Source organism: Centruroides sculpturatus, unplaced genomic scaffold, assembly GCF_000671375.1.
Source record: "Centruroides sculpturatus isolate CEXI.00-Female unplaced genomic scaffold, Cexi_2.0 scaffold147, whole genome shotgun sequence".
NCBI classification, from domain to species: domain Eukaryota; kingdom Metazoa; phylum Arthropoda; class Arachnida; order Scorpiones; family Buthidae; genus Centruroides; species Centruroides sculpturatus.
This window is the reverse complement of record NW_019384357.1, coordinates 883,139-906,641: the sequence shown is the minus strand read 5'-3', so window position 1 is coordinate 906,641 and position 23,503 is coordinate 883,139. Positions and strand designations below refer to the sequence as shown.

Here is a 23,503-nt window from a genome sequence, read left to right as displayed (position 1 = left end):
TAAGTGTAGCTATAGGCCTATATGATATTAATTTTTAAAAATAATTATAAATTTAAATAAAGACAACTTTCTTTAAAAGAGTTTAACTCGAATGTAGTTTATTTTTGAACGTTTTTTTTGTATTTACAACTAAGAAAAAGACGAATTGACCTACACTTTACGTAAGTTCTTAATTGAAAAAAAGCTGTTTAGAAAAGTACTAGTAGTGTTTTTAACTTATTGTCGGGCTTCATTTTTATGTAACAACTTTCTAGGAATCATTTTGACTGTTTGACTGGTTTAATTGATATTTGATAGGTTAAATAAAGTCTATTTTTAAAATAAAAAAATAATAATAATAAAATTGAAAAATTTCGAATGTCAGAATCATTTGTTAAAAGTAATATTAAAAAAATTTTTACTAAAATAATTTAAGACGAATTTTTACTAATCTATATATAAAATCGAGACGGGTTGATAATAATAATAATAATAATAACTCTTCCGTGGTCACCACCTGGTCGTGGTGGGAGATCCCAGTAGTTTTACTGATCCATAGGGCAATACAGGCTGGAGCACATGCTCCTGGTAGGAACACCAATGCCAGTAAGGTCAATGGGGAGAAATGAAGCTAAGAGTGACCACACCCACATTATGTGAAGATGTTTATCATGGTAGTAATCAGATCAAAGTGTGATACCGGCTCGGACGTCGCCCGGGTTAACAAGGCCCGCGTTTGTGGATTAGGCAGAGGCTCACGTTCGAAAAATAGGCCACAGTCTCCCTTGGTTACTGGTGGCGAAAGCAGCACTGGCCCAAGCATGGCTACTGCAATGCCCTCAACAGATGTGAGGAACCAACTTAGTATTTGTGGTCTGTGGCAATGCATCCACAGACCACAAAGGCTGGAAAACCACGCCAACGGATGAAATGGACATCAGAAATGAACGAGTTTATCATCCGTACTTATTACGAAATCACAAAACTCGAAACAAACATGACAGCGTACAGACAACAATTACACCATAGATTCACTTCAGGTCATAAATACTAAAAACTACAGAAAACACATACTCAAAAATACAACACTCACAAATGACACATGCAGAAAATGTCATATCATGCCAGAAACTATACAACACATCACTTTTGAGTGCAAGCTCTTGGCACAGACAGATTACTTACATAGACACAATCAAGTAGCAAATATAATACACCAAGAGCTTGCAAAGAAACACAAATTGGTAGACATTCACGAACCATACTACAAGTATATTCCACAAACGGTATTGGAAAACAACACGCACAAAGTGTACTACGACAGAGCCATAATCACAGATAAAACAATTTATTACAACAGACCAGACATCACACTCATTGACAAACACAATAAAATCGCATACATTATAGACATATCCATTCCAAATACTCACAATGTACGAAACACACGCACTGAAAAAATTAGCAAGTACACAGAACTCGCCCAGGAAATAAGGCATCTGTGGAGGATGGATAGGGTAGTTATTGTACCTGTCGTTCTTTCCTGTACAGGTGTGATACCATACACACTACACAAAAGCCTGGGAACATTACAATTGAATAGAAATACATACATCACACTACAGAAGGCCACTATTTTGATTACATGCCATACTGTTAGGAAATTCCTGAATACAGACACTGACACACTTATTTAATTTTAGTTTTGTTTTGGTTGCTATGCCTTGACTCTGGTTCGGCATAGTACACAGCCACCGGTGTCAACCGAGTATAACCCACTAAACCCAACATAATAATAATAAGCGCAGAGCCCAAACGGTTAGGAGTTGAAAGTTGAAATTTGGTACACAGTTAGGGTACGTCACGAGAACGCACACTAAGAACGGATTTTTCGAATTCCCCCCCCCCCGAGGGAGAAAGGGACAGGTCTTTAACAAGTCTTTAACAATTAAAGTGTTAAGTAACAATGGAAGTGTTAAGAGAAAGCAACGTGCAAGATTTACAGGCACAGATACGGTTTTTTGAGTTTTTCGGGATATCGAATATATTTTTAGGCCCATCTAAAAATTCTCTAATTAGTCTGGAAACGGGTGGACCTAATTCTTGCATTCTGTGAAAACGGATAAGATTGGTTGTTATCTAATAATCTTAATCTTCGCTATGGTTACTTTTTGCCCGAGCAACGCCGGACCTATCTGCAAGTGTTTTAATAATGTTGATGTAGTTAGATTATTTTTTAATGTTTAAATATAATGCAACTACAGTATATTTAAAATTTATTTAAACACTTAAAATGTACAGGAAATTGCTTTAGTTTTATTTTTCTAAGAAAAAGAAACTACAAATCGAAACTGGATTTATATTTCTCCAATCAGTCATATTTGTTTCTTTTATATTTTCAAAACACTCGAATTCTGCCTCCAAGTCCTCATTTTTTAATTTTCTACCGTGATTTTTCTATATAAAGTGTTATTTGCATTACCTGAATAAGAAAAGTAAAATTTTAATTAACATTAAATTAATTTTATTAGTTTAAGTATCAATATAATTATGATATTTTCCCGTGATTATAGCATTTGAAATTTTAATTAATCATTGCTAAAATATTCGTAACAATTTACTCATCAGGGAAGAGCACAAAACTATAATGTCCACTTAATAATGGTGGAAAGAATTACGTAGAAGACTAAACAGGTGTTGCTTATCAACAAATCGGACCAATCTGTTGAGGAGGCGCGAACCCAGTCAAACAGTTTTCAATGGTTGATTGTGGGTTCGATTCTCATCAACAGGCTGGGTAAAGTATTCATTACTCAATTACTACAAACCCATTGCTTTGAGAAAGGAATACTTAGAGGTATACGAATACTTGGGGATATTCGTAACTCAGTTTGTGTCATGTAGTACGAAGTAAACAACATTTCGCTTTGATTAGTATCCGTTTTGGATTGAATTAATTGTATAAAGCTACGCAACGTATGATCATCTGCCGACGGAGGTGTCTCCCGAAAGGACTTTCTATGGGAAACTGGCCTCTAGGTATTAGATAAGTAAATTCGAAAACTTCATGTTGGTGAGGCGCGAATCCACGACCAAGTGGTGTTATTAGCTCGATTACTGATGGGTTGTGTTGGTTTTGTTCGTTCTTAGCGGTTCGTAAGACAATGTGAATCTAGCTTTTCTCATTTCTCGATTATATACTAGAGCTAACAAATATGGTATGATTCAGTATTACTAGACTCGCGATATTATTAGTTTTTTGTGTAGACGACCCTATTCTTTATTTTACAATAGCCGATTTAGCATTTTAATTTTAAGCTTCTAAAACCAATACACAAATGGATTAATTGTGTACTGTACGGCAACGCGACACGTGGGCGATTACTGAAGAGAAGGATGGACTTTCAAAGTGAAACTGGCCATAGTTAGTTGTTACGAACGTGAAGTAAATCCAATATACATGTATTCAAGTCACTTAGAATAATGTAAGATATAAAGTAACTTTCATTTTATAGTTTTATATTAGTTAAGATTGTTAAATTTCTGAATTAAAAAATTTGTATTATAAAATATATTTCTTAATATTTAAATATTGTAAATTCGCATTGATTACTCAATCAACAAATTTATACAAGACGTAATTAATGATTTATCATTTACTTTAGGTAAGTAGGTTAGAAGAGGTTAAGAGACTTTGTCCAAGATATAAGCCATGTTTTAGAGATTTGTATAATTTATGAAGTCTAGATGTAAGCTACCTTTCACTCTTATCATATTGTTTGTTTTAAGTTCAAATAAAAAAGTTCCCGACTCAATAAGCAGAAGGGCAACATCAAAATTGCATCAGTACCAAGATAAAACTGGTAAGAATTTGTATTTTTTTTTTTATTATAATAAAAACTTAATTATTGTAATAAATTTAAAATAATTAACGAGTGATTTATATTTTAATCTTTAAATAAATTAAAATTTTATTTTTCTAAAAGTTTTAAATTACTTAAAATAAAATTTATAGTTCAGTTACGTAGTTAAATTCGTAATGATTTAACATAATTAAAATTTATTTATTAAATAAATATTTTTCTTAAATTTATGTAAAGTCCATCCCCGATAAAACGAACGTATTGGGAGAGGTCGGCCTATTAATTGTGAATACCAGTTAAATCGAGAGCTTTGTTGTTCTAATGCAGCAGCAAAGTAACAGAAAACAAATTCTAAATTAAAACATTCTTATTTATAATAGTATTTTAGGTATAAATCTGTTAAAATTAATAATGTAAACTATATTCCGATCAATTTTTTGGCTTTGTGGATACTAAAAGGGTCTTTTATTAATATCCAGTTCATTACAATGTGTGCGATTGGGTAGTGAGAAACATGGAAACGTATCCAAGACAGACAACCCAAGAAAAATTCCTGGAGATTTTCGAACGCCGGATTTGATCTTTACTTCGATATGTCATTACATTTTGCAGATTATAAGTCAAAGGGGAAGGGAAATAGAGGGAGTCATATATCGTCCTCGTCCGTCTTTCCTTAATCTCGAGAACGGAGTCAGACAGATGAAAGATGAAACCAGATATGAAAACATTAGAGGCAGAAGGCCCCGATTAACTATACATAAACTTCCGGTCTAGACTGAAATTCGCGTGATTCTAATTCAAAATTTTCCCCCGAAAGGTGTTAGACAGATGACCGACACGACTTTATTGTTAAAGTCAATGTACAGTACAAGGGGCAAGCCACTACTAATTTGAGGTGGAGAGCATTGAAAAGTTGCAACCCGGCATTGTGACGATATCACAATAAAGAATTGCTCATTCCTTTTCTTATCTCATGATTGGATAATGTGGTCTGAGAAGGGCTATGGCAGAGCCCACCTGTATTTTAAGACTCACGTTGTTTTTACATGAAAAAGAAAAGTTTAAAATCCCTCTGATGGAGACACAATTATTAAAATGATAACGATAAAGACATTTTACATTTATTTAACAAGTAAACTATTACAGTAATTTAATATGAATTTTTCAATGTAGAAAAAATACACGAAAGTGTAATCTATAATCGTCTGTAAATCGAAAAATTTTCGATTTTTATACATTAAAATAAATTTGTTTCAGTAAAAACTTAAAAATGACTAAGTTTTAAGTGTAAAACATATACATACTTATTCACAATGACTTTTTTATAGGCTTCTTGGATTCTAAAGTTATCTCGTTATAGACCTAAATAATTAGCGCTCTCAGTTCCATCATTATTTGCAATTCAGCAGTGCTATATTCATAAATATAAAACAGCAATAACAAAAGAAAGCCTTTTATCTTATTGCTGAAAGAAATACTGCAGCAATATCATTTTCAATAGATAAAATCGAAAGCGAAGAAAGCCTCTTTTGAATACGTCGTTGATAGGAGGTAGTTCTTGATGAATTTTAACTTGGAAAGTGCTCGTTCTGCAGATGCATCAATTATATTTACAATAATTACTAATTTTATGATTTAACTACTAAAATATACTATCGAGTTTGCGAAATCTTAGACATTGCATTTTTCGCCTTTATGTAGGGTTATTCCTGCTCACCGTCTGGACTCCCTCATTGTGGGCATATCCGAACCATGTTCGATACGATTATAAAGACCCTATTAGTGTCTTCAAAGCGGAAAGGTTTAATTACAATTAGCAAACGAATAGCCAGATTCTCTATGGGATATAAGGCTAAATAATTACTCGGAATTTGGCAGGAGGCAGGCTGCCAAGACTCATCTCTTATTAAATACAATCTTTTGTTAAATTAAATTATTGTATTTAACAAGAGGTAGCGTTTGGTGGCTTGCCTCCTGCCAAATTCCGAGTAATTATTTAGCCATGTAGCCCGATAAAGTATCAAACTGTTTGTTTGGTATTTGTAAAATAGGTTAGCCTATATGAATTTAGCCTAATTTAAAATAAAGTTGATGCATTTATTAGTATTTGAGTAAACCAATCTATATAAAACATACATTAAAATAATTTTATCAAAATCGAACATTGAAACAATTAGTAGGCTGTTTGTATTGTGTACACTTGCTACAGATTTACCTTTTCTGCAGTCAAATACAGAAAACTTTCTAAAAACTTATAACACAGATTTTGTTTATACATCGTAATGATATTTTTACAAAATATAATACTTAATTTTGAAAAAAAATTCGTATATTTATCTTACATTGAGTACGGTTTATTATGTAGAGAAATGTTTTAAAGAATATCAAATTTAAAACTTTGAAAATTAAGAATCAAAGCCTTATTTATTTTTTATAAGTTGAAATTGAATTATATTAATTATTTTGCATATTATCGTTAATTTTTTATAACTATGAGAATATTAATGCAACAATAAACATTATAATGTAGGTATTTGTAAGGTAATGATGTCAACTTGAATATTTTTGTTAGTTTGTTTTCTAATGTTGTAGACAAATCGTTTTTCTTATAACAAAATTAATGAGAAAATATGTTAATTTTATTCTTTTAAAGATTTTAGTTTGTCCGACTTAGTTTGAATAAATGGCTTAGACTAAAAAATACGGTTCAGGTATCAAATTAAAGCTCTTATCCTGTAGATGATACGTCTGAAGAGAGATTTGAAAAAGGTGCAATAGTTCAGGCATGGCAAAATGACAAATGTATTGTACAATGCTGAGTCTTTGGGATAAACATGTCTCAGTCCAATTCCCTGTTAACTTTAGCCGAGCAATTTTTTTTTGTGTTTTGTAGTTTTATTATTATTATAAATATTGAGATGGATAAATGTACACTTTCCATCTCAATTCTAATTTTGTTAATACTGTATCATTTTTATCGCTTTTTCTCAACTCAATCTCATCACTCAAAAGTCGAGCAACACCGGGCATACTTAGCTAGTACGAATTTTATACTCCAAATTATAATTTAGCGAAGTGCAAATGGACTCCTTTCAGATAGAATATTTTTTTATTTTGAAGTCTTAAAACATTTTAACTAAAATCTAAAATTATAATTACAGTACTAAACTTATTGGAAGATATAACATATAAACATTATCTTAAATGTTTTGGAAAGAGATTAAGGAACCGTTGATTTAAGTTTATATCATTCACGAAATCATTCTATTGGAGAAATGTATTAAAAAAAAAAGATCAAGAAGCCATCTCTTTCGTGACGTTTGAAAGGTTTCCCACGAAGAAACCTTTCCTATACAAAATAAATCCAAGAACCGCAGTATCTCTACTTTCTTTCTCTTCCCCTCGGGGGTCAAATAATTCGACTTGACATTTACAAATTAACCTAGAATAATATTGACCTGATAGCGCATTTACTGGGTTTCGTTTCTGACTAAGCACTCGAATATCTTTGTATCGTCTTACTCTTTGAAAGATAACAAAGAACAACTCTATTATATATGAAAATAAAAAAATATTTAAATTTTCTACAATATACATATGTAAATGATATTCTACATCTAAAATTATATCTGATTTATAGAAATTATTCACAATTATTACAGAATACAGAACATTTTATTTATATTATACATTATAGATCTAGCTCTTACTTCAAATTAGTTTTAAAGAAATATATTAAGTACTTTTAAGTATTTACGGGTATTTATTATGTAATCCTGTATAGGACATAATAGGGAAGATAATGAAAACATTTTTTAATATTAATTGATCCTTGAATTAGGAACATCAGCACATTCTAAATACATATTTAATGTTTTATGATAGATTTAAATAACAATGGTTAAGTTGGAATTAAAAAAGTGTGATATTTTTAAGTATTGTAATTCTATATGTTAAACATTACTCGTTGATTAAAAAAACGAAAAATATTTTTCCTTATTTTAATTCTTTCAGCCATGTGAGTGCTAAGAGTGCCCTTTTTTAAAGCCCACCACTGCGAGTTCGGCAGGCCCACATTGGATGGGCAGGGGCGATATATATAGGCTATATAGCCTATATGTGTGTGTGTGTGTGCGATTTGTAATAATGATTCAATTGAATCACTATTACAAGTCACTACGATGCAATTATTTAAAAATTTTCATAGATTTAAATATTAAAAAAACAGTAAATTCTGTTTTAAATGTATAAAAAATCAAAAAATTCTTATATATTTTTAATAGTAATGTTAAAATTACCATTAACAATGAATTTTCATTAAGATTTATTTACAATTTTTAAGTGGCATAAAAAAAGCGATTAATAAATTATAATTTTTTAAATATACATACAAAATTATCTGTAAATACTGTTAAATAAAGCTACATTACTCATTTAAAACATAAAATTGTCAGCATCCTAAACTATTGGGTATGCAACATAAACATAAATTGTCTCAATGTAATTAATTGAATTCAATTTCAAATTTTATATAGCCTACAGCAAATTCTCATTTAACGTTTTCGATACTGCGAGGTTAAGCGAAAAAACGTATCAAGAAACTATTTTATCATAGACTAAATTATATAAACAAGGATTAGTTTTAATTGTTACCTCATAGAATCTGTTTTATTGTTTATAAAGAAAATACAAATATACTTCTATCATCTTTCCTCAACAGCGTTACAACGAAACGACGTTAAACAAAGACTTAATATATAAATTATTAATATTTGTAATATTTTAGCTATATAAAACTAATATATTCCGTGTAATATTCTCTATTAATGTCTTTCTAGCATAGAGGGGTCATTTTAATTAAGCACTGTTGAGGCCCCGCAAATTTCTTTAGAAGCATTACGCATATAGGCCTACAAATATCGAATTTTGAGGCCCCACAAATGTGAAAACCCCTGTAAGGTGGCACGATATTTATAACTCTGATTTATAAGTAAAACAAATCAAAAATATAATTTTATGCAGAACAATGCTTCTTGTAGATTAGTAATAAGCAGTGAGATGAAGTACTAAGAAGGGACCTTCAGATTAATGCGCCTCTGAGCAGAGATGTGAGTATTGAAATTTTTCAAAGAATTAATTCATATAATTAAAGATTTATACTAAAAGCATTTTCTTACTTTCATATTATAGGAGAGAAATACATTGAATTAGTCACAAACTTTCATGAGCTTACTCTAACCTTTTCATGTAGGCAGGCGGTAGGTCTTTATGATGAAAATATTCTTAAATAAGTACGTAGAAATATTAGATAGATTACTGATTATTCGTTAAATTTTTATGCTATAATTACATTACAACAATTTTATATTCAAAAATTAATTACGAATTATATAACTGTAATTCTAGCATTAAAACTCAAAAAATAATTAACATTTTGTCTAATATTTCTACATAATTTTTCAAGGAATTCATAATTTAATCACAAAAACCTAACGTTATGAAACAAAAATTATTATTTTTACACAATTTTTTTTATTATAATAGTAAAAAGTAAATAAATTTGTTTATTAAAATGTTTACACATCAAATTTCTAAATTAATAAACACCCAAAGTATTTTTGTATATTATACAGTACTTATATAGTTATTTCTACTTAAAAATTAAAGAAAATTATACAGAAATATTTCTAAATTTCATCCAATTTATGCTTTAACCTCTTAAGATTAGATTAAATAAAGCTTATAAGGTATTAGGTACGGTATGATCCATCATTGGTGATCTTTATCCGTTTTTAAAATCAATTTAAATTAAATAAAACTCTTGTTAACGTTGTTTTACTTGAAATTCGTGTCTATATATTTTATTATTTACATTATTCTATTATATTTTATTATATAAATTAATCATAAATTTTTAATTGTAAAATTAAAAAATAATTGCTTACTGTTTTCACTTATTAATGCTAATGATATTATGAATAGAAATAAATATTTAAACAATAAAAATTAAATAAAACTTTTATTTTTCATATATTTTTATAAGACTGTTCAATTGGTTAAGATAAAGTATAATTTTCTTGTAAAACTAAAGAGATGACTTCAGATTAGCGTGGAAATGTTTAGTCTCATTCAAATGAGATGGTAAAATGGTTTTAATACAGGTTAGGTTAGCTTGTTTCATTTAAAACGGGATATTCATTGGTTTGCTTATCCAGCTGTATTAAAGTCGCCTTCTCAGATAACGTGCTCTATATACCTACTTTATATACTATAAATGTCAGACAGACAGTCAGACATTCAGTCTGTGTATTTCCTATACATTTCTAAATCTTTTCACCGATCTAGACCAAATTTTTCAGTGTTAATCTCTAAGACCTCGCGGAAAATATAAGCTATGAAGAAACCTGGACATTATCCTGATTTCATCCACTTGACACTGTGATAAATTTAAGTTTAATGCATTATTCTATAAGTAAGCACTGCATAATAATGAAGGCTTCACAGGGTAGATTGATCATATTATTACAAGTTAATGATTTTAGAGTAAAGGGTCTTCTGGAAGCTACACCGAAGTAACACTGTTGGTTTTAGTTAGCATAAAATAATCAAAGTTTTAATTTCAATGTTTGTCCTTAGTGCTTTTCGTCCCGGTAACGCTAAGGTATCTGCTATTATCTGTAAAGCGTACTGTACAGTACATTTAATTTATATAGAAGACACTATTTACTAATAAAATCAGCTTCTCTACAATTATAATCTGTATAGTGAGCTCTCTATATAATGAACTCTTAAAGGACAGCTAAGTAATTTATTATGTCAATAGTTCACTATACACATTAAAAAAATAGCAAGAATCATTAAGCAATTGTTCACTATATCGAGTGGTCACTGTATCAAGAGCCCATGTACTGTACAGAGTATATTGTTATATTTACTGTACAGCATAGTATGTATATATATATTTACTATACTATAGGTTTAATTCTTTGTTGAAATTCGATATTTGTTTAATGTGTCTTACTAGATTTTTGTTTTTCGTGTAATCTAGCTTTCATCGTATATATCATATAATATTCTGTTTAATATTCGAAATTCTTACAAAAAATTAAATATGATAAATTATTTTATTATAAATGATAAAATTTATGTCTGTTTTGATAAATTTATCGAACTGATTTATGTTATACGTTGTTAAAGAAGTCGTAAAAAAGATTTTAATATATCATAGCCATTTTGTTCGAAGTTTTATTGGAATAATAATAATAATAATAATAATAATTTGTTTATAAAAATGAAATTAACAACAATTCCATTCGCGAATAAAATTTCAAATCTTCGAAAGAAAATATTATTTCAAAGTTTTGCTATTATAAATTATAATAAATAAATTTCTTCGTGAAATTCTAATTAATGTTAGTTTTAATTCTAGAATTTCTTCCTATCCTCTACAGTTAACTAAATAATTACAGATCTAATTCTAATATAGGTATACAATGTTTCTTCCCTTTTAACTACGCAAAATAATTATACTAGTAATTTTAAAAGCGTGCTTAATTTCAAAACCATCCCTATTTCAGTTCTAATTATGTTATCAATTTATCTTAATAAAAGTTAAATTATTAATTTAAATCAACAAATTAATTTATTAAAATTAAAGAATAATTGTTTGATTTCTTAGGCATATTAGCCTGTAGTATTTAGAGAGAGTCTAAATACAGTCGACTTTCGATATACTGATCTTTGAAACGACTGAGAAATCATTCACTATATTAAAAGTTTCCTACATACATAAAAAATAGCAAGGATCAACAAAACTGTTTATTTTATCGAGTAGTCTCCATATCAAGAGTCTACTGTATGTAAAATCTTTAATTTTTTGTAGGTTAATTTGTGTATAAGGATAGAAATATTCGATAAATTAGTTTATTATTATGAAAAATTTTAAATTTTTCTTAATTTTGTTGATAATTATATCTATCAGATGCATTTAAGAATAAAAATCGGAACATAAATTGAAGAAAAATAATATAATCGAATCACTTTTAAACGTTATTAAACTTATACATTTAATATATACATATATACATTTAATAACGTTTAAAGATGTCCTGCTTTAAAATAAGTTTAAAATTTAATTTAATCTTTAATAAATACGAATATTTAGATTTATATTAATTTAATTAAATTGTTTTTTAAGCAGTGAAAGTTTTTAAAACTTAACATTAATAATGAAAGCGTTGAACTATTTCAGTTCGATTTACCACAGATAATACATTAATCTATTTATTTAAGTATCTTTCATTTATTATAAGTAGCTAAATATATATTTATTACACATCAATTTATAAATGTTATACATATTTCGTTATAATTAATAAAAAATTATGTAGTGTAATTAAAAGAATTTAATTCAATATGTTACTGCATAGTTGGGTGGATGATAAAAATTATCTTTCCTTTTCTATAACTAATATTAAAATTGCCTCTGGCTAGCAAATAATTTAATGAATTAAGAACTGAATGATATTTTATATTGCATACAATGAAGCATCAGCTTTTAAGATTAAATGTAAGTTTAATTAATTATTTTAATTAATACTATACAATACAATAAAATTAGTTAAATATTTTAATCAGTATATCGCTAATTTAACTAAATATGGCCTAGTGTTACGAAGTATTTACTAAATAATATTAATTAATTTTTCGATATCAATTTTTTAAAATAATAAACAACTATTTTAAATTGTTAAATATAGGAATTTTAACTTTGAAACATTTATAACACTAAAAGCACTTTATAAATATTCTATCCATTAACCTAAATTATTTCGTCTATAAATATGTATATAGGCCTACTACTTACGAAGTAAAGTAATTTTTAAGTAGACTATTATTATTAAATATAATTAAAGTATTACCATATTAATGTTAATTATCTTTCTTCTCCTATAATACTTTGAATAGAAAATTTGATCTTTTTGGACTCGATCGTTTCGATTGCAGGTTTGGGCAAAGGAGGTAGGAAGTAATTAACCGACGAGCAAGAACCCAAACAAGAGCAAACTGACGAGCAACAAGGTATATACGAATAAGGATTGAATAACTGCCTCTTGTACCTCTTCCTCCTCCGCAAAAAGCTTCCATTATCGAACATATCTTCACTAGCTGGATCTAATGTCCAATAATTTCCTTTTCCCGGATTTCCAGGCTCACGTGGAAGTTTAACAAAACAATCATTTAACGACAAGTTATGACGTATGCTATTTTGCCAAAGAGGATATTTTTGACGATAATATGGAAATCTATTCATTATAAAATTACAAATGCCACTCAGTGTTAATTTCCTTTCTGGAGACTGCAGTATAGCCATGGTAATTAGAGCTATGTAAGAATATGGAGGTTTAGCCAACTGTTTCTTTGTTTCCGCGTCATTTTTTAAGTTGCAATCATTTTTAACTGAATTTTCGTTTCGGAATTGCTGATAATTAACACAAGACGAAACTTGAGTGGTACTGATGAGAGAATGTTCATTATTCATCTTAAACGGAGAACAATTAAGAATGTCTGCGGTTTATTCTCGAATAATGTCGATAAAAATCTATTCAAGTACTAAAAACTTACATTTTTATTTTATTAATAGCATTAAATTACAAATTTCTTCAGAGCGGATCATGTACGATTGGTTATTGAATGATAAATTTATTTTCGACCAATAATTGTTGTTTAACATTTTTATAGGTGTGGTTATTGAATTTAAGACACGCCCAGTTTAATCCGATTGGTTTAAAGTGTATTAGATTAACTTTTGGAACATTTAATTTACGAATGAGATTAAAATGACAAAATAATTTATAATAATTAATCTTAAGCAAACTTGACGACAATGGTGTTATTGTTAATGTAATTTAATCTAGTTTGTTTATGAACTAAAGATAGAATTGTGTTACAACTAAGTGAAAATCCTTATAAAAGTAAATTTTTGATAAATAAACTTTACTTTTTTTCTCTTTTTATATAAAATAAATAATGCAATTATACGGCTTTATACGAAGTATTTTAAACTTATAATATGTAAAATACAATTTAAATAATCGAAAGAAGTTTAAACAAGTTTGTTTATACAGGGTCTTCCAAAAAGAATGCTACTCGTTTAAATTATTGAAATTATGTTAATTATTATCCGAGAATGTTGTAATTTACAGTACAGTACATTAAAACACTGGAAAACTGTCTCAAATTTTACATTTGCTTACTACAATTTCTCAATGTGTACACGTCGTGTCACACGGCACGCATTCAACCGATACTCAAATTCTTCCTACAATCGCTACAGCATATTCGTTGTCACTTTTCCCCACAGCAGCCACAATTCTACAGCTCCTACAGATTACTCATGTTACACGATTACGAGTGATTCCGCAAATTGTAGAACACAAAACATCTTGTCTGTTTAGGAGTCGTTTCGTTTACGGCGCTTCCCAGAGGTATTAGACGACATGAAATTTGAATGCAGATGGGAGATAAACTCAGAAAGTTATTCTATCGATTGGTGCAATCGCATACTTGTCAGATAATAATTAACATAACTACAGTAATTTAAAATGGTATTATTCATTTCCTGTATCTAAGCCATACAGGTTACAAGAAGTAAATAAATGAAACAAAATATTCCAATGAGTTAATTTCTTAGGCGTGTATAAAAATCTAATTAGTCCTACAAAAAAATTAAGAATTTTAAAACGAACATAATTAGGGGAGATCGGGGCAACTTCGGAAAGCGGGGCAAGTTTGTCAAGCGCTTTTTTTAAAAAACAAATTAAAAGGAGACTTTGGTTATAGGTTAGGCAGTTGAGTTTTATTAGTGGCTTGTTGAGTGTAGTGTTTTTATTGTTCTCCAACAAGCGTAGTTGAATTATCAAGCAAATTTTCATTTTCGTTGAATTCCATATAATATTTTTTTTCCATTTATATTGAATTGGCAGGTTTTGTTATAATTCCATGATAACGAAAGTTACTTTTTCTGTTAGAAGGATGTAACTTCAACTTATTCACGTGGCCAGATCATGGCTTAGCATTCTGTTCTCAGGGTTGTACTTAATGTTTCGAAATCATGACTAGCGGGGTAAGATCGGCAACATAAAGCCACATTAGAAGCAAAGGATAAAAATCGAACAGATGATAAATGAAAACATGTTTGCATTTGTTATTCATGTATATATGTCTTTGAACTTGCATTTCGTTATAATAATATTAAATGGGTGTTGGATTTGTATTTCTTTGTTTTAATAGTGAATTCCAACTTATACATTGTTAATAACATAATTTTATATACGTGCCTATCTTGCCCCATTACTGTTGCCCCTATACCAGGGGCAACTTTAATAAAAATAATTAAAATAATTACAACTTTACAAAAAGAGAGAAATTGCCGATCTTGCCCCTATACCCGGGGCAACTTCGTCAATTTCTCTCTTCTTGTAAAGTTGTAATTATTTTAATTATTTTTATTTCCAAACTGATTTTAACCAGTTCTATAGTAAAGTAACATTCCAATAGACAATATGCAAAGCTTATTTTTCAGTTTACAGCAGTATTTATTACACAAAATTTAAGTAAAGCTTAACATGCCGATCTTGCCCCGATCTCCCCTAATTAAACATAATAAAGAACATAATAGTGATTTAGTATTTACTAATTTTGAGTTTTATTTAATATCACTGTGAATATTACGATATATCAAAATAAATTACTGTGCTAATGGAGAAATTACGGTAAGACATTTTTTATAAGAAGTATATTATAATTATATTGTAATTTCAAGTAAATAATTCCTTTGTTGTTATAGGTGCACAGGAACAGTGAAAACTTACGGGACATATGCAACGAAATTCTCAATAACATTCACCAGTGGAGTTTTAAGCATAGGCATAAGCATTAACACAGACAAATTGAAATCATGATAATTGGTAGGAACGCGCCACTCGTCAAGAAGCTTCGAATAGGTTCTCACAAAATAAAGCAAATTAGGGAAAATAAGCTTATAGGACCTCACCCACTAGTGCTCATTTGGTAATGTCAGGTTTGACCCCTATCGACTTACGAATTAAACGCATTATTTGGCAGTAAAATCTCGTCACCTTATCCTGGCGAGATTATAGTGACTCGGATTCCCCCAGTTTGACCTTGATTGATGATATCAAAAATTCAGCATCGACAAAAATACTCTCCCGACTTATGATTACCACCCCTCCCATCAGCTTGTCCCTGATGTTTACTTCGAAGATCCAGGTGATCGTCCCATGTTTAGGATTTACACTGACGGTTCCAAGATGGTGTGACGATGTGGGTGCCGCTTTTGTAGTTTACTCCGACTTAGGTCGCGAGCTTCACAACGCTTGCTTCCGTCTAGGTACAGTACATACAGTACACACTGCTCAATAGCACAGGCAGAAACTTTACCTATTTATATCAGTTTAATTCACATTAGTCATGGGAAGGACAACAAACACTACTTACACTATCGCATTTATTCTGATAGTAGGGTAGCTTTACGCAGGATTGCGAAGTATGATAGCCGCTTAAAACTCGTCCATCTCATACACCACGTTCTCAGATACTTAGACAACAATATTAGAATAGATTTCCAATTGGTCTCGGATCATGCGGGGTTCTTGGCAACAAGACCGCTGACTCTCTTGCCAAACAAGCTGCAAAGTCTTCAGTCACTAGTACTTTCAGTTGCATTCCTACCTCGTACATCAACAATCACGTCAAGAAGCAAATCTTCATTCTTTGGCAAGACAGCTGGGACCATGACACCACTGGTAGGCCACGACACCAATTACACTTTCATTCCCAAGGTTGACACTACTGCGATCCTTCTCCACTTTTACTCTAGTTACACCCTCACTCAGCTACTTACAGAACACGGCAATTTTAAGCAATTCTTACATAGATTTAACCTTGGGGACAACCCACAATGCGATGTGGTATTCGGGAGGACCAAACAACACTTCACTTAGTTTTCGGCTGCAATAGGTACAGTACAATCACATAAGGGATAGTTTAATGACAGCTGGTATTCTTGAAGGGTACAATTGGCGTTGCAGCCCGCACCAACTCATTCACACACATACAATGTTCCATCATCTGCTCACATTCATATGCCTTAGTGGGGTTCTTGAGAGCACTTACTCCGGGAGCACGAATGGCAGTTAGCTTACCCTTGCTTTGTTTCAACTGTCGGTATATAGCTGCCTTCCAACTTTGTATTTTGAATCTCTTTTTTCCGTTTTCTTTTCAGTCTATCAATAAATTCGGTTAGTCTTAGTTGTAAGTTAGATTAGGGACTCTAAGCTTGGTTTCTGGTTAGGTTAAATTAGATTATGGTTTGTTAGCTTTAGTCGTCTGGTTAGGTTAGTCCTGGGTTATGGTAGGTTAGTTTAGTTTAACGTTTAAAAAAAGTAATAATAATAAATAAATAAAAATTTTAGGGTCTTGCTCGTTTGTCTCTGCCAGTCGGTTCGTCTCGTCTAGTTGCCATTGTTTTCGTTTATTTTTCACGCTGTCTGTCTAGCTGTTAAGTAGTTTTAAGATTCGCGATCGCGTTCAGTTTTATTAGTATTAAGTAGATATAAGTCTTCCTACTAATGGCCACTTGGCACTAACTTCTACACTTAGCTATTCGTGACGGCACTCAATTATTGGTGTTCGCTACACTCAGGTTTTCTTTTAGACCCTTCGGAGGACTACGGCTTTGCAGCCTAAAAACTGCACGCCAACATCAAACATAGAGAGTACTGTAGCCTTATGTACGCCGTTCAGAGAAATCTTATCTGTGTCTTGTCCCTCCTTCTTCCCCTCCCCCTTTTCTTCCCCTCTTTTTTGTCGGCTAAACATTTCGTGTACTGTACGGCCGATGTCTTTCTTGTATGTATGTTGTTATACGTGTTATTTGAATGTGTTATTCACCTCTAAAGTCGGAACAGATTGAATAATTTTTCCTCTTGTTTTTTAAAGAGGTTTTTGAATTTAAATTTTCTACCCCATTGGATATTTTAAATTTTATTAATTTTATTATATTTCAAGTACTGGTACTTGGTTATAGTTTGCAGCTACGATACATGCATTTCATAGTTTTTATTTGCTTCTTCTCCATAGAGATTATAAACTAAAAACTTGACTTTATGTAAATTGCCATATCACTTTGCACATCAACATAAATAAATAAAAACATTACAGAAAATAATTTAAAACGAACAGCCATTAAGAAAAATGCTGTAAGAAAAATTCAAAGTAGGCCTAAATAAATATATTTATTATTAATTTTAAATTAAGACATATTCTTAAATAGCTAATTAATGCTCATCAAAATATGTTTACAAAAAAGAATTCAAAGCAATGAAACTTTTACTCGATATTTTATTTCGATAAGATTTATTTAGTGTCACCTTCTTACAATTACAATAATTTGTTAATGATTAAAATTAAGTTTCCACATTGAAACTTTATTGTAGATACAGTATAAGGTCTTCTAAAATTAATGCTACCATTTTATATCACTGTAATTATGTTAATTATCATCTGAGAGGTATGCGATGCACTGTACTGTACATCGAATATCTTGTCATTTACTACCTCTCAGAAGTCGTTTTGTGTTCTGCAGTTCTCAAAGTCGGAATAATTTATCATTGTGCAATAGGAGTAATCTGCAGGCGCTATAGAATTGTGACTGCTGTGGAATAGAATGATAATGGGTAAGCCTAGAAGGAAGTTGAGTATCGGTTGGATGTGTGCAGTGGGACAGGAGATGCACACACTCAGAAATTTTAATGAGCAAACGAGAAACTTGGACAGTTTTTAATGTTTTAATGTACTGTGCTGTACAGTACATCGCAACGTTCTCAGATAATAATTAACACAATTACAATAATTTAAAAGGGTAGAATTCTTTTTGGAAGTAATTATATATAGTTACTGAGAGTAACTATAAACATAACTTTTAAGCTAATAAAAATAAATAGTAAACTATAGTATAAAAAATTTAAATCGCTAATTTAAAATTAACGTGTTGAAATTAATAGTTTAACTGCCTGTTGTTTTTAGACTTAATCAACTAAAATTCATTTTTATTTCTATAGAGTTAATATGAATCGTTAATTATAAATTTAAATCTAACTACAGACCAAAATTTTCATGTAATAAATACAACTTGTATTATATAAAAGTTCAAATTTTAATGTAATTGGGCTTTGATACAACTGGATAATACAATGAAATTTACGATTTAATTTGGATGTGATACTTTGCTATGAATATCAAATCAATTTCGTTTCCTTACTAGTATGAGAACCCGGACTTGATGAAATTTTTGAGGGAAAAAATTTTCATATTCCGAAAGTTAAATTGGTTCAAATCCCAGCGAAAAAGATTTCAATTTAATTACCGCATCTTTCACTCCAGAGTCACTTCCTTTCCCAGGTTACACATCGAATGTGTCACAGGGAACTAACTACAAATATTCACCATTGGTCGAAAATAGTAACATGGCTTAAAGAAGGCGTCAAAATCAAGGGGAGGACCCCGAAATAAAAGGGTAAAATCGAGAACGAGAGAGTTGTCGGGGTCCGAGAGTTAGCCGACCACCTCCTTTTCATGTGAGTGTAGTTTAATCATGCTCCATCATCGCCAATCTCTTCGACCGCCGTTCCTGTCCATCGCCGCCGTTCTCCAAACATTCGAACTTCTCGATCCAAGAACCCTGATAAATAGAAACAAAACACCTTTTTTCCCGAGAACCCTGATAAGCCGACACAATGAACTCGAATTTCCTCAACGATCTACGATCCCGTTCATCAAGCGATCTACGATCTATGATCTCAACCCATTAATCAAGTTATCAAGGTATTTAGCATCACGGTAATAATGTAAGCTCTCTCTCTCAGCTAGGAATCCGTTAACCCAGTACTGTACAGTACTGTACTGTACATATAAAGATACATAGTACAGTAGGCTACGATGTATGCAAAAAGCATCAAATGTACAAAATACAGTAACTGAAAAATTTGTATTAACAGAAATAAGTGGGTAGTATATTAGTTAATAAACGATTTGAAATTTGTTTTCGAAGCTTTTTAATTCTATTTAAAATTAGAAAAATTAAGTCAAGTAGACAGCAGAAGTGGATTTACAGGAGTGAGTAGGGTGCAGATGTCGAGTATCTCAGGTAGTAAAAAAATTTTTAATGCAAACTGTTTTCTTTATGCGCCATCCTCTAAATATTTCTGGATTTGCTATTGGTAGACAGTATACATATTTGTAGTATAAACATTCAAGAATTATTTTATGTCATGTTCTCTGGTGTCCGTCTACAGTATTTTTAAGCGAAGTGATGGAAGATCCGGGTTCAAATCTACTCAGAATGAAGAAATTTTTCACTGGAATCCTGTTTTAATGTGAGAGATGGGTCAGCTCCATCCGGCTTACCCCATTTCGATCCTGGCAGAATTCATAATGAATATGTTTTTAAAAAAACTCTTTTGGTGCTTTAAGGATGGAAAGAGTTTACAAGAAAGTGTATTTAAGTTGATCGATTTGTATTACTTTTCATTAAATCGTGAATCTTTGTTGATTTCCATTGTACGAATAAAGTTTAAGTCAAAGAAAATCTAATATCTGATATTTATTATTTAAAGAGCTAATTAGAGGTCATATTAGAGAGATAATTTGTTTCTATTTTATAATTCGTGATTATTTTCTGAAGAACAACTTTTATAGAGTTCCTAATTGGTAAGTTTCTAAACGGTCATACCATAGAAAAAATCATTTCTGAAAATAAAATAGTCCCTAACGCAATTCTACGAGAATAATATTTTAAAATACATATTTAATTATCTTCGAAATCTTTGATTCTTATAAAATATGTAATTATATTATAATTTCTATGGACGGGATCAGAACGTCTCTCAAAATACCTGGTAAAAATGTCTTAAATATTTTTAAATATTTTTATTAATAATGCTTACTTTCTCCAGTTACGCAACTTGAATTATTTTTATCTAATAATTCTCCTAGTAATTAGCGATTTTTAATAAATTACTTGTTATTTATTAACAATATGCTAATAATGGAAATATAAAATTTTCCATCCTTTTACGCTCATTTCTCATTGCATCAATTCTATGATTTTGTAAAATGTTGTTGTGCTATTCAGAAAGCAATGTAAAAAAGTACAGGCTTTTTCCGGTATTATCGAGTTTAATAATATAAATGTTGTTCAAGTCTATAGTCTGTTTAGTAAAATTGCAATGTAGTTATTGGAAAATTTAAATAAAATGTTGTTAAAATCTTTATTTAGATAATTTTAAAACTCCAATTAAATTTAATATTTTATTTCATAAAAGTAAGTATTTTCAGTTACCTATTAATATCCAAATAATTATTAAACATATTATAAGATGGATTTTATTGTTTTTTGTTTTTGTTTTTTGAGTCACTGTGGGCCTGGATTACAGACATGCATGAAAAAAGTATAAAGGGAATGCACAGAAATGTGGGCATTTCAGTACTGACTGTTAATTAAAAGAAACAAAAGAACATATGAACGTTAGATAAAGGAACTTGAAACAAGAAGAGAAATCTGAAATTATAAAAGAATATTTTATGACTCAATTCAAAGATAATGCAGGAATAAATTGTAAATGTAATGATTCAAATATATCATAGCCTATTTAGCATTTCGACGTTTTTCTACACTTCTACTCTGTCAAATGCTTTGATTTACGTAAACAGTAAATATCTAAAAAAAATTTTTTTGTAGTCATTACAAAACTCAGATTGAATAGGGTGCTCACCAGTGGCCAAGCGGTTTTCATCCCTGAATACTGGAAGTTCGGTCGGACGGGCTGGCCACGTGGAGTTTTTCAGGTTTTCTCCACGTCTGTAACGCCTAAATAGGGGCCAGTTTTCCTTAAAAAGATTCTCCGGAAGTCATTCCCTAGGCAGATTGCCTAAGTGTTGCATTGCCATAACTTAACAAACAGATAGAATAGATGCTAACTTTCAAGTAACTTTTCTCTTATAAAAAGATATTTAATTTTTGTTATTTTTTAGTTTATCGCGTCTCGTGTATCCCAGAAATTTCATCACTGTAGAAAGTTAGAAGTTGAGCAAAAGGTTGATTACTATTTCATGAAAAATCTCTGAACTCAAAAACTTCAAATATAGTTATAGCCTTTCCTACTCCTTAATTTCAGTTTCTTCGTTATATATAATTTGTCATTGAATTTATTTATCAGTTTATCTGGTTTCATTTCATTCTGTCAGTAATAATTTTCAAAGTAGTTTTGGTTTTAACTAGACAATAATAGAGAGAAAAAATATATATTTTATTTGCTTTTCTGTTTAATAAATGACCATATAAAATTATTACTTAATAATTGATAATCTTATTCATGTACAGTACAAAGACCAGGCTTTCTCAAAATAGATTTATATATTCACTTCATATGAACATGGAAAAGGAAATTAAAAATATGTTATTAATAGATTAATTGCGCCTTTTCACAAAGCTTTCAAACATTATTAGAAATACCATTAAAATTTACTACATTTTATGACTTATGTTTACCAAATATAAATTAAACGATCGTTTGTCTTCGCTTTAATCAAATGATTAATTTCGAAACTATATAGTAATATTTTACTTTTACACATTTCACCACGTAAAATTTGTTATAAAAATATATTATAATATAAAAGTATTTGTAAAAATGATCAAATTTAAATTCTTTATTAATTGACGAATGACTGCATGTTTATAAGACCCGGTTCGATCCTCAATATGCCAAGTGCCCAACACCAGTGGCCAAGCGGTCTTCGTACCCTGAACACTGGAAGTTCTGTCGTGGGTTCGCACCTCGCTCGCACGGGCTGGCCACGTGGAGTTTTCCGGGTTTTCTCCACGTCTGTAACGTCTAAATAGGGACCAGTTTTCCTTAAAAAGACCTCCCGAAAGGTATTCCCCTAGGCAAATCGCCCAAGTGTTGTGTTGCCTTAACTTAACAAAAAACAACAACAACACCGATCCTGAAGCGAATTAGACTTCGATCTGACCTATCTGGATGGATTTCCAGACCATATTTGTAAAATTTGGTATTGAGTATTGTAATTACTTAATTAGTTAAAACAGATTTTCAGAATAATTATAATTTGTTTTAAGTGGTTACATTTTTAAATTACAGTTTTATGGCCGGATGATCTAGCGCTCCTAGATGGCAGCCTATCGCTCTGGGGACCCGGAATCGAATCCGGACGGGTCAAAAAATCTACAGGAATTTTTCAAGGGGGGTTGTCCGTCCGAATATGTCGGGTCCTGTCCCTCACCATTCGGCTGCCCACCCATAATAGGCTTGCTAAAAGAGGCCCTCTTAGTGCCCATAGGACGGAAAGAGTTAATTAAAAAAAATATATAGTTTCAGTAATAATTTCAATTTCACTTATTAAAAAAACGTGGCAAGTTTAATATTAAATTAATTTATATTAACAAGTTTTGATATCGAAAAACATAATTTTATTTATTTTACGTAACAAAATTATTTATTTAAAAATTTCGAAAAAAAAAAACTAAAAAATAATCAGAGGGCGCCATAGTAGATGTA

General features: G+C 30.4%; 1 protein-coding gene across 1 annotated transcript; it reads right to left on the bottom strand.

Annotated features, from left to right (window-relative positions):
• Window positions 1-2,284: 2,284 nt before the first annotated feature.
• LOC111640040 (forkhead box protein D3) lies at window positions 2,285-13,507 on the bottom strand. Its single transcript, XM_023386043.1, has 2 exons — window positions 12,764-13,507; window positions 2,285-2,461 (listed from the first exon to the last, which is right to left on the bottom strand). The coding sequence occupies exon 1, from the start codon at window positions 13,381-13,383 to the stop codon at window positions 12,778-12,780; it is 606 nt and encodes a 201-aa protein (XP_023241811.1). The 5' UTR covers window positions 13,384-13,507; the 3' UTR covers window positions 2,285-2,461; window positions 12,764-12,777.
• Between the last annotated feature and the right edge of the window lie 9,996 nt (window positions 13,508-23,503).